The sequence below is a fragment of the Schistocerca piceifrons genome, chromosome 2 (genome assembly GCF_021461385.2).
Source record: "Schistocerca piceifrons isolate TAMUIC-IGC-003096 chromosome 2, iqSchPice1.1, whole genome shotgun sequence".
Classification (NCBI taxonomy): Eukaryota; Metazoa; Arthropoda; class Insecta; order Orthoptera; family Acrididae; genus Schistocerca; species Schistocerca piceifrons.
The window spans coordinates 518,384,498-518,398,101 of record NC_060139.1 but is presented as its reverse complement, the minus strand read 5'-3'; the positions used below and the strand labels follow the sequence as shown (position 1 = coordinate 518,398,101).

Below are 13,604 nucleotides of genomic sequence, written 5' to 3'. Positions count from 1 at the left end.
CAATACAGCTCAAAATATGATGGCCACCTTCAGTTCCAGAGACAATGTTGCAATTACTATACGAGCTTCAACAAACTCAAATGAGCAATTCGTGAAATCTGCACACTACCTGAATGCTGCTGGAGAGAAACCAGCTTTGAAGCATACACAGTATATGATGAAGCCAGCTGGGATCTCTTTACTTCCTCTCTTGCCTTGCCATCTGCTTCCTTAAATTCATTTTATTTTCATTTTTGCCTGATTATCATTAACATGCATGAGAAAGGTTGGCCCTCAGTCTTAAGGATTATAGCACCAGGTCTAATTTTGTGCTTGGTTTTGTTCATATAATCAATTTCCTAATTTATTTTCACCATTCCTAGTTAATACCTTTTGTTATAGGGTGAAATCAGTAATTGTTTTGCAACTTAGATTCTATTGTTGACTTATAAACAAATATAAATTCTGTAATAATTAAATACATTTGGAAGAAGAACTACATGGATTCTTAAAGTATTTATGTGGCTCTAATTGAAAACATATTAGCAAAGTCAGCCCTTAATTAACTCCAAAATAATTACCATGTTTGTCAAAAGTATTGTTTGTATAACTATATCTGTTAATTTCATTATTTAAACAAATAATTTGGCCAGACCTTTGTGGTAGAAGAAAATGTTAAAAATAAGTTTTTTTTATGTATTCAGTTAATTTAATGAGCTATATTTTAATTGTAATTTCTGTAACTTAAACATCAAACAATGTACAGTTTCAGTGCTGTTTTGAGAGGATATATAATGGACTGATTTTTGGTCCTGAGACAGTCAGTGCATGGCCAATTTTTAGAGGGGAATTATGTACTGTTTCAAGTAACAACAATGCATCAACTTAACAGTGGAAAATGTGTGACACAAATAGGCCACATGTTAGATCAAGTAATGACAATGTCTGTTCAATTTATTTGAGTAATAGCGTCACACATACCTTATTATTCTGCAAGCACTGTGAAATGTGTGGTTAGGTTTTTACTGCTCACAGATGTTCAACAGCAAACTATGGTAGCAATATGCCGATGTTTGCCTGCAACCTATTAATGAAGCTTATCAACATTTCCCAATAGCAAACAGGCCATATAATTGTGTAATATTGGGGGTTGTGAACAATGAAAGTAAAGAACTGTGAAATGTAATTGTGCAACTATCGGCTACGTTATTTACAGTAGTCAGTGTTGAACTTCCACCCCCCCCCCCCCCCATTTTTTCATGTCACAAGTAGACACCATTTCTTCCCAATTACACATGTCTCTCAAAGTCAGCAGAGTTGTTCTGGGGAACTGGTTGTAATGTGGAGTTTGGCTTCTCCACAGACTCAGGCTTATTGCTAGAATAGGGATCAATAATCCTCCCCATAGGCATTCTCTTAAATTGCTGGTCATAAAACTAGAAACCTTTCCATGAGTCTGAAGAATTAATCTCAAAGACAATTTCATTTTGTTGTTTGGGTTGGAGGACTTACTCAGAATCCAAATCAAGTTATTTTTACTATATCTCATAGCTGTTCTCACAATTTTTCCAATGAGCCAATCCATCTCAAACAAGGTATCAGCAAATATGCCTTTTCCAGTAATATTTTCAAATGTAGGGCCATGGGCCAATGGTACATGTATGTGTGACAATGCAACATACATGAAGAAAGGCTCCTTCCTGAAATGAGAGATAGATTATGTAGGACATTCATCAGTCTCCCTTGAGAAACATGAAATAATAAACATTTATACACATGATATTAAATAAATGAAAATATATACTCTGCTCATTTTACAAATTTAAAGTAAGAAAGGATCACAGTTGCACCAACAGTCTAAAATTTCTTGCATTGAATGATTAACAAGAGACACACTTTTTTGCTTTATTTCTTGTCTCATAAATTTCAATTACAGACATATTGTCTTTTCTACATTTTTCTTGGCTTATTGTTAATTTACAGGAGAAAATTTTGTTAGAACTGAAATCTACTGACTTAGCTGCTCAACTGGCAAAGAAAACAATGAGGTAGGAAATCAATGTTATTTTTATTATCATTTTCTATGATGGACTCCATTAGTCTCTTATAATTATCTTAGGATCCCAAAAAATATGTCTGTCAGATGTAGGTGTATGATACCTCCAGTACAAAGTGTAAAATATACTTTCTTGTAAACCACATACACTGATTTCAATATGATTGTGATATGAAACTCTAATTTCATTCCCCGTACTTGTTGGTGATGGGACGTTAAGCAATGTTCTTCCTTCCTTCTCTAGTGAATTTTAAAAGTCCATTAGTCACTAAACCCTAGATCAAATTATAAATTATATAGAATATGACAAGACAAATGTATGTTTCTAAGCTAATTTATGTTTGAAAAGCAGAATTTTTTTGAGTCATCAGTCTTCTGACTAGCGTGATGTGCCCAGCGTGAATTCCTCTCCTGTGACAACCATCTAAGCTACCTACATCCTCAATTATTTGCTGGATGTCTTCTAATCTCTGTCTTCCCCTACAGTTTTTAACCTCTACTCAGTGTTTTTCGTATACTTCTTCCCTCGCCGATTATCCAGAGAAATTACTCGTTCCTTACCTTATCAGTCCACCTAATCTTCAACATTCTTCTGTAGCACTACATCTCATATTCTTTGATTCTCTACTTTCTGGTTTCCACGCAGTCTATGTTTCATTACCATACATACAATGCTGTGCTCTCAGATATTTCATCCCCAAACTGAGGCCTACATTTGGTTCTAGCTCACTTCTCTTGGCCTGGAATACGCTTTTTGCCAGTGCTAGTCTGCTTATTTCCTTTTTGCTCTATCTGTAATGGGTTATTTTGCTGCCTAGATAGCAGAATTCCGTGGCTTCATCTACTTTGTGCTCCCCAATTCTGAGGTTAAGTTTCACATTGTTCTCATTTCTGCTATTTCTCATTGCTTTCATCTTGCTTTGATTTACTCTGAATCCATGTTCTCTACCCATTAAAATGTTCATTCTGTTCAACATTTCCTGTAATTCTTCTTCACCTTCACTGAGGATAACACTGTCATCAGTGAACCTTATGATTGATATCCTTTCAGTTTGAATTTTAATCCTGCTCTTGTATCTTTCTTTTATTCTGTCATTGCTACTTTGATGAATAAATTGAACAGTGGGTGCAAAAAACTACATCCCTGTCTTACATCCTTTCCAGTTCAAGCACTTCATTCTTGGCCACCCACTCTTACTCTTCCCTCTTGGTTCTTGTATATATTATATATGATGCATCTTTTCCTATGGCTTACCCCTATTTTTCTCAGAATTTTGAACATCTTGCACCATTTTACAGTATTGAACACTTTTTCCAGGTCGACAGATCCTATGAATGTGTCTTGATTTTTCTTCAGTCTTGCTTCTATTATCAAACACAATGTCACAACTACCTCTCTGGTGTCTTTGCATTTTCTGAAACCAAACTGTTCGTCATATAACAGATCCTCAATTTTATTTTCCATTCTTCTGAATATCAGCAACCTGGATGCATGAGCTGTTAATCTGATTGTGTGATAATTCTCAGACTGGTCAGCTCTTGCAGTTTTTGGAATTGTGTGGATGACATTTTTCTGGAAGTCAGACTCATACATTCTGCACACCAATGTGAATAGTCATTTTGTTTCCACTTTCCTACAATAATTTTAGAAACTCTGATGGAATATTATCTATCCCTTTGGCCTTATTTGATCTTAATTCTTCCAAAGCTCTTTTAAATTCTGATTCTAATACTAAATTCCCTATCTTTTTTATATTGACTCCTGTTTCTTCTTCTACCACATCATCAGACAGATCTTCCTCCTCACAAAGGCCTTCAGTGTACTCTTTCTACCTATCTGCTCTCTGCTCTACACTTAACAGGAATTCACATGCACTCTTAGTGTTAACCACCATATCTTTTAATTTCACAAAAGGTTGTTTTGACTTTTTATATGCTAAGTCAGTCCTTCAGACCATAATTTCTTTTTCGATTTCTTCACATGTTTGTGCACATTTTCACCTTAGCTTGCCTGTACTTCCTATTTATTTCATTCTTAAGTGATTTGTGTTTCTGTATTCTTGAATCTCATGGAACACCTTCTTTCATTGATCATTTGAAATATTTCTTCCACTACCTATTGTTTCCTTACAGTTACCTACCTTTTACCTACATTTTTCTCCCTAAAATTTGTGATTACCCTTTTTTTCCTCTTTAACTGCCTACAGAGCTATTCATTATTGCAGTATCTATAGTCTCAGAGAACTTCCAACATATCTCTTCATTTCTTAGTATTTCTGTATCCCACTTCTTTGCTCATTGATTTTTTCTGACTAATCTCTTAAACTTCAGCCTACTTTTAATCATTACAAAATTGTGGTCTGAGTCCATATCTGCTCCTGAGTATGCCTTACAATCCAGTATATGATTTTGGAATCTCTATGTGACCGTGTAATCTAACTGGAGTCTTCCCGTATCTCCCAGCCTTTTCCAAGCATATCAGCTCCTCTTGTAATTCTGATCTGAATATTCGGTATTATTGGCTGAAATTTACTGCAGAACTCAATTAGCCTTTCTCTTCTCTCGTTTCTACTACCAAGCTTATACCCTCCCACAACCCTTTCATCTACTCCTTCCCATACAACCGCATTCCAATCCCCCATGACTGTTAGGTTCCATCTCCTTTTATGTACCGAATTTCCTGTTATAGCCTCATATACTTTCTCTGTCTCTTCGTTCTGCTTGCAGTGTCAGCATGTATACCTGAACTATTGTTGTTGGTGTTGACTTGCTGTTGATTCTGATAAGAACAACCATGTCGCTGAACTGTTCACAGTAACTCTCTCTCTGGCCTACCTTCCTGTTCATAACAAATTGTACTCCCATTATAACTTTTTCTGCTGCTGTTGGTATTAATCAGTGCTCATCTAACCATATATACTTGTCTTCTTTCCATTTCACATCACTGACCCCCACTAAACCTAGACTGTGCCTTTGCATTTCCCTTTTCAGACTTTCTACCTTCCCCACCACATTCAGACTTCTGACATTCCATGACCCAACTTGTAGAATGTTATCCTTTCATTGGCTATTTGACCTTTTCAAGGCCACCTCCCCCTTGGCAGTCCCCTCCCAGAGATCTGAATGGAGGACTAATCCAGAATCTTTTGCCAATGAAGAGATGATCATTACACTTTTTCAATTATAGGTCACATCTCCTGTGAATACACATTACATGTCTTCAATGCAGGGATTTCCAAGGCCTTCTGCATTCTCATGCTATTGATCATTGTTGAGTCTTCCACATTTAGGGGCAGTTTCCCACCCCAAGGGCAAGAGAGTGCACTGACTCTCTTCCACTCTTCCACTCCTCCATACTCTTTCACAAGGCCATTGCCAGTATGAAACAGCTGCTGATTGTTTTTATTTCAAATTTAAGCAGTGGCAGGCTTCAAACATGGGACTGAGAATATTTTGATTACTAGCCAAAGATGAGCGGACGACTATATCAGTACCTCTGTCTGCACCAAACCTTGCAACCACCAACACCACCTCCATTTCAATAGCTGCCAGCCATTTCATACCAGAAGGACCCTTACATAAGACCTAACTACCCAAGGTTGTTGCATCTGTATTGATGACCAGTCCCTCTCCAAATATGCCAAGGATTTTGCTTTGATATTCTACCTAAAATCTTCCACAAAGGAGCACTTATCTCATAACTCAGTACCATCCAAGACTGTAGAAACAAAATCACATTTTCCATTACAGTGCCACTATCCTCCCTACTCTCCCCTGGACTACTCTTCTTCCCTTCAAAGATTCACAATACCCCTATTCATCCCTATGGCACAGATGCTCCAAATCTCTTGGCTCATGTCTCATATCTCTGCAACAGACCTAAATGCAAGACCTGCCCCATACATCCTCCCACCATCACCTATGCCAGTCCTGTCATAGGCATTCCTATCCCATCAAAGGAAGTGCTACATTTCAAAGTAACAATGTGATCTACAAGCTAAGCTGCAACTACTGTGCTGCTTTCTGTGTGGGCATGACAACAAAGAAGCTGCCTTTCTACATGAATGGCCACTGCCAAACTGTGGGCAAAAAACAGCTGCACCACACCATTGCTGAAAATGCTCCCCAACACAGTGCACATCACTCCTATGAGTGCTTCACAGCCTGTGCCATCCTTCATTCTCAAAACCCCCATGGCCTCAACCTTCAGTAGTTCTTGTCCACCACTTATCTATCCACTATATTGGTCTCATTTCTGCACTAAATGCTCTTCTATATCTACAACACCTACTAGTCTATTCTCCTTCACTACTTCTCTCCTCTCCCCCCCCCCCCCCCCCCCAGCACAGCTTCCCATCTCTGTGTCTAGCAGCCAATTCCATACCTACCTCTTCCCTTCATGCTCTGACCGGCAACACAACATCTTGCCACACCCCTACCCTGCTATCCCTCACCATTCCTGTCCCATGCCTCCTCCTTACCCCCCACCACACACTCCACCAGACTGCTGCTCATGTCAGACACAGTCACAGTTGCAGTCGCAGTTGCAGTCACAGTCTGCAGTCAGGCCCCAACACCTGGAGACAGTAACCAAGTGTGCATGTTTGAGTGAGTTCTTCTTGTGTGAATGTGTGTATGTTTCCTCTTTTGGAAGAAGGACTTATTCTCCTAAAGCATAAATGTTTAGCAACCTTATTCATTGTGCCTGTCTGTGATTCAATGCCTCATCTATGTGGTGAGTAGCAATCTATCTTTTCATATTGTTGTTATTCCATTTTGGGCTTCCCATTGTTTCATTTCTCATTTAGAACATATATGGATCAATGTACTATGAGGCTCCTGTAACTACCACATGGTTGTCATTTATATGAGGTGATGCACAGAAGAGAATTATTTACTGCAGCATATTACACAATAGTTCCACATTCTCCCAATAGGCAGTCTTACTAGAAGATGTTCTAGATCACATAGTTGATGCAAAAATTTCTGTGCATTTAGTCTGGTTCTTCCATACTGTTTCTTAATCAATTTTTTTAGTTCTATCTATTTCTCATTCTTGTTAGTGTAGTCATCAGTAGAAAGCATCAGTGCATTCTAAAATGGTTACAGTACACTGTTCCAGTTCATGTCCCTGCCAGCAGACAGCTGGGTGCTCATGGGAACAGGTGGTCACACAGCTGACACATGGGCAGTTAGGCTGCCAGGAGTGAACATAGGCTACTGAGTGCACACAGGCACAGTTGGACAAGCAGTCTGTGCTTGCAGATAGCGCATGTACTGCAACAGGATCACTTGGTTCATAGCTTATATTAGCCATGCCTGCCTGAGAGCATGCTGAGGGGTGCCCAGAGTATCCATGCTCTATGGAGCAGCACATTACTCAAATCAAGTCTTTCTTATACACAAGCATAACTGTAGTTGCCTCATTTTAAAATTACCATCCTGAAAACAACCATGATTGTGGAACAAGGTCCAGACCTAACTTATGTATACTGAGAAAAACTAAACAAAAAACTGAAAACTCCATTTTCCTAGGACAAAAAATTTCATATGTACATGTGTTTCACAAAGTCTTGGTACTAAGGTACATACAACCAGGATGTGCCAGAAAATTTCCATGATAGGTTCTTTTATTTATGAGTTTTCAATGCCAAAAAAGAACAATGTTGTTTTTATGTCACCTGGTATGTGTGTATATTTGAGATAACCTTGGCCATGTTTCTGTGCAAACTCACTAGGTAGCATGGCAACACTTAACAACACATGTTTGGGTTCTTGGCACATTAGTTACATGACACAATAGATGCTGATTGTGAGCAAAGAAAGAACATTAAGTTCTGCAGTAATTTTGAGGAAACACCTAGTGAAATGTGGACAATGATTAAGTAAGCATATGCAGGAAAGGCACATTTAAGAATCCATGTTACAAGTGGCACAAAAGGTTTTGTGAAGGCAGGGTTTCAGCAAAATATGATCACACAGTGGGTCAACCATCTACAGTACATAGCAACGAAAACGTGGAGCATGTTAGTCAGTTGCTGCATGAAGACCATCATGTAACTGTGCATGCAATATCAAATTAACTTAATTTGAATCATGATGTGTGTCATAACATTTTATGAGAAGATTTAGGGAAATAGAGACTTAATGCAAAACTTGTCCCTCACACACTAACTTATGAACAGAAAGAGGAATGATGAAGAATTTCTGCTGAACTACTTGACAGAGCCAGACATGATCCCACATTTCTGTCAAAGATTATTGCTGGGGATGAAAGTTGGTGCTAGTGCTACAGCACTCAAATAAAGCATCAAAGTGTTGAATGTCAGAGTCCTCGATCACCTACATCAAAAGAAGTCAAATGAAAACATTTGAGATCAAAGACAATGTTAATCAAATTTTTGACAGTAAAGGATTAGTTCACCATGAGTACATTCCTCAATATGAAACACTGAACCAAACTTTTTACACTGAGGTCTTCAAACGTTTGCAACAAGCAATTCAACATTGCTGCCCTGATTTGTGGCATTCTCAGGACTGGTTCTTATTGCATGACAATGCAAGACCCCATACTGCTTTATCTCTTACTGAGTATCTGGCCAGACATTCTGTTATGGCCATCCCAAATCCACCATATTCACCTTGTGATTTTTTTCTTGTTTCAGCAAGTGAAAAGGCAACTGAAAGGAAAGCTTCATCAAGATATCACAGATGTCCAATGGGCTGTGACAAATGAGCTTATAAGCATCACAGTTGAAAATTTCCCTTCTTGCTTCCAAGACCTGCAGGAATGCTAGAAACTGTCTATAGATAGCCAAGGGGACTACTAGGATCTTTACTATGTAAGTGCAGTTTTCTATTTTAAAAAGACTTGTCCTGGAACTTCTCTGACAAAGGGAGTAGTTGCAAAGTTCTGAGACTACTGAATAATTCATCATTGCATCTTTCCAAGACCTCAGTTTCTAGTTAACTGCTTTGTAACTCAGAATCCACTTCAGCTGCAGAGGATACGTACTAAAGTGAAATTCAGCAACAAATACATAAAATAATAATGAAACCAAGTTTTCACTGGATAAAGGCAAGGATATTTGACTTTAGAATGTACTGCACCTCAGTGTCAGATTCATTGTCATGTGGAAGTTTTGTCCAGAAACTGGTACACATCCAAACTGAAGTGCACTGGAGCATCATCATACTCATATATGACACATAAAGTGCAGCAAACTGATAGAGGCTTACCTTCCAGTGGAACTGCTGCAGGTGTCTTGAAAAACAGTCACTCTCTGTGAAGAATGCTTGCTACTTATAGCCAATTGTTATTTGAACTACCATACATGAAATTCACATCACCTTCTTTTTGTTTTGAATAACACCTCATGTTTCACACTCAGTCAGCTAGTAGCCTACTCATGCCTATGTATAACTGTTCTGTACCACATGTTATTGATATAGCAAGACACATTTGTTTTATTCAACATGTGGAGTACTATAGCAGTATGAGCAACAAATACGTCACCCATATTTCATTTTAGTGCAATGCTTGTATCTTACTATCAGCACATTGTATGACATACATTCATTGAAACATTTTTTCTTGTTTTTATCCTAGGGATCAATTATGGTGTTATACCTGACAGGATGATACTACAGCATCATCTTTGGCCAGAACCTAGTCACTGTGAGAACTCTAAAGTGATGCTCATAAACACATAATGATGATTCAGATGCCATGGATAGTCTGGGGACAGTAACAGCAAAATGTTACAATTACAGTCTAGATATTAATCTAACAGAACAGTCTGAAGTTCATCTATACAAGGTGATGCCTCAAAGTCAAGTAATCTCATAGCTCATTCATATATACCATTAAATAAGTATTTACAGAAGAAATAATGTGATTTGGAGAGTGCTACCTTTCTGACATAAATTCTTCTGCAAATTCGGCATAAATTTCTGAGAGATGCCTTAACTGTGCAGGCTGCTGTATTATTGTTTTATTTACATACAAAGGAAGAGCCAATTCTTCATCACATGAAATGTGACAATCATTCTCCTTGTTGAAGACCATATTTTCTAAGTAAAAAATAAAACAACAAGTTACTTATAAGAGTAGAAACAGATTTTCATCAGTCAAAACAAATTAATAAATAAAAGGAGACAATGCATTCATACCTCTCTCTCTTACCTTTTTAATGCAGATAATACATTAAATTACATATAACCAAATGGGTTTACAGGAACAGTTATTTGGAACACAACTGCTACCAGTACCATTTTCTTTCTAGGAATATGAAGTCTTTGACTGCATAGATCACTCACTCTCTACAAAAAACTTGAGTCTTATGGCACTGATGCTTTTACACAAATTTCTTTTGAATCATACTTAACTGACAGAATGCAAAAAGTTGTGCTAAATACTTCAGACAAAGTTGAAAGGAGAAAATATTTTGGTTACTGGGTAGAAATCATGAAGGCGGTCATCAAGCAGAATTAGTACTTTTTCAGACAATAACAGAGTCACAATTATTCCATTGGAGAGGAGACAGTAGAAGAGTTTGATAATGATATTTTAAGGGAATTATTAAGTGGTTCCTTAAAAATGGACTCACCCTAAAATATGAGAAAACAGTTTTGTAAACAAATCTAGGTAAGTTGACAATTAATGTAGCACTTGAATAGGACTCAGTAAACAGGGAAAAATACTCTATATTTTTAGGTGCACATACTGATACAAATTTTAACTGGAAGAAGCATAATATTGAGCTGCTCAAATAATTAATTTAATATTTTTGCTCTTAATATAATTGCTAGTGAGAGTAACAAATGAAGTGATGTCCATATCTACAACACTAGAGGAAAAAATGACCTTTGTTTTCCATTGTTACAGCTGTCAGTGGCTCAGAAAAGAGTTCAATATGCAGCAAGTTAAATGTTCGCTAATTTACCCAATAACATAAAATAAAAACATATGGCAAAGCAAGTTTTAAATTTAGCATAAATCATTTCTCCTGGACAACACCTTTGTATTAAAAAGACTGATAGCAAGTAAAAACAAAAAGTAAGTTTGTAAGTGTAATCGTATGAGTGAGACTAAAAAGTAATTTGTCACTTAATATTAACATAACAAGTATATTTATCCTGTAAACAGACTCATTTGACATCATTTTTGATAAAATAATTATTCAGATGATCTATGGAACACATAACTAACTACTAACTAATTAGGTAATTGATGGTTACAATGTCTGTGTTTATACAGTGTCTGTATCTATACATTACAATGCATGAATGCATATCTGAAGGAAAATATACTATTCTAATGATTACAGGTGTGGTAAATATGAGTATTATGAAATGGAATTGACATTGATATCATCTGTTTGTGACAGATGAAAATTTGTGTCAGACCAGGACTGAAACCTGGATTTTCTGCTTATCAAGCAGTCGCCTTAACCACTTCAGTCATCCGAGTGCATCTCCAGGACCAACCCAAACTTCCATATGTCACAGAGTCCATGACCCTTACACTTATACATTTCATGACTCTCACACAGGCAGACACAAATATTTCACCATCATTTTAGCCTGTCGAGCCAAGGATACATCATTGATGGTTACCACATCTGTGTTTATACAGTGTCAGTCCTTTAATTGTGTTGCACAGTGTTTAACATTTCAGACCCAGTACATATGCTAACATTGATTGCACCAGTTAGAGTCCAGTGGTGTGTGTGTGTGTGTGTGTGTGTGTGTGTGTGTGAGAGAGAGAGAGAGAGAGAGAGAGAGAGAGAGAGAGAGAGAGACAGACAGAGAGGGGGGGAGGGGGGTGGGGGGGAAGGATGCAGGAACATAGGGAGGAAGGAACATATTGCATATCACAAGATACTAGACTATAAATGGTTAATACTTTAAACATAAACTTAACACTTCATTTACCATGGGGGCAGGGAGGACAGGCTGGTAAATTTGCCCCTGGTGGATCAGTACAGCCCATGTCAATACTGTATGGAATTCCGAGATAGGCCTGAAAACCTTTATCTATAGGATGGTGACCAGGTGATGTACCCAGATGCCATTTTCCTGGAAAATATTTTTTACTGAAGAGCTTTGCTACATTATTGACTACTTACAAACATGTGTATCACAAACATTTATACTTATCGCATATCACAATGAAAAATGAAAGGCAATAACTGGTTAATACTTACCTTATGTGAAAATTGTGTGAATTTTACACACTTCCTCTACTGCACTACCTGAGATTATCATTCTTTCAGAAAAACTTTGTACCAGAGTACACATCTTCACTCTAAGTCCTAGTCCTGGAGGTACAGTGTACATGACAATTCTTTTTATATTTTTTATGGTGTTTGTGTACATCACAGTTCAACTAAAACTTATGTTTGCTACAACAAAAACAATTAAGAACAATATTATGAAAGGGATAGATTTTACTCACCATTTAGCAGAGATGTTGAGCTGCAGACAGGCACAACAAAATGACTCCTAAACAAGTAACCTTTTGGCCAGAAGGCTTTTACTGAATCAGACAACATATACAAACACATTCATGCAAAAACAACTCACACACACATGACCACCATCTCTGGTTGGCCTCGGCAGCCAGAGACAGTGGTCAAGTGTGTGTGTGGGTTGAGTTTGCATGAATGTGTGTTTGTGTATGTTGTCTAGCTCAGAAGAAGGCATTTTGGCTGAAAGCTTATTGTTTAGCAGTCTTTTTTGTCATGGCTGTCTGTGAGTCAGAATCTCTGTTATATGGTGAGTGACAGTCTATCCTTTTCATAATACTGTCATTATTCCATCCTGGATTTTCCATTCTTGTTTAAAAATCATTAAGGAGTAAATTTATTGGGAAGGAGTGAAATAATTGCAAGTTTTTGAAAAGGCTTTTGCAAGATGTGCTGATATCTACTTTACACAATATTCCTATGCATGATTAGAGGTGCTTCTAGGGGAGAAACATGCTGAATTAAGTTTCTTGATCTGTTTATCTGTTTTGACTCCATTTTAAATCAATTCCTGACTGGATGTGTTTGAAAAGACTAGGAGTGACACAGATCTGTAATTAAAAGCAGTTTGCTTATCTGTGGTTTTATAGATGGGTATTACTACAGCATATATAATTCTATTACTAAATATGACTTGATTAAAAGATGTATTACAAAGATAACTTATGGGTAATCACATCAAGTTAGCACAAGGTTTCAACAGTCTGCAAGAAACCTTAGGACATCTTCTCTTTTTGTAAACATGTGTTACATCCATCCATCCATTCCAGACATTGTTGGATTGGGACTGGTACCGTAGTTCTCCAACTTACAGACCAGCCATAACTCCTGTACATTGACTGTTATTATAAAGGGGGGGACTTCAATGTAGATTCTCTGAAAGAGGGTAATAGGAAAAATGACCTTGAAGTATTACTCGGTTCTTTCAATTTGACACCTGTTATTGATTTTCCTACTCGGGTGGTAAAGGATAGCAGCTCACTGATAGATAACTTCTTTATAGACCAAGATAAGTTTAACCAGATAAATGCTAAGCCTGT

The 13,604-nt window shown here is 37.4% G+C and overlaps 1 protein-coding gene across 5 annotated transcripts in view; it reads right to left on the bottom strand.

The window, feature by feature from the left end:
• The window catches only part of LOC124776548 (arylsulfatase G-like), a 127,677-nt gene that overhangs the window by 57,327 nt on the left and 56,746 nt on the right, over nucleotides 1–13,604 (bottom strand). For all 5 annotated transcript variants that reach the window (XR_007015632.1, XM_047251581.1, XM_047251582.1 and 2 more), the window contains 3 exons: nucleotides 11,972–12,115; nucleotides 9,949–10,108; nucleotides 1,492–1,679 (listed from right to left, as the gene is read on the bottom strand). Coding sequence is in view for 4 of the 5 variants with exons in the window: in XM_047251581.1 (XP_047107537.1) it covers nucleotides 1,492–1,679; nucleotides 9,949–10,108; nucleotides 11,972–12,115 (492 nt within the window). In the remaining variant the exon portion in view is untranslated. The remainder of the gene's footprint in view (nucleotides 1–1,491; nucleotides 1,680–9,948; nucleotides 10,109–11,971; nucleotides 12,116–13,604) is intronic.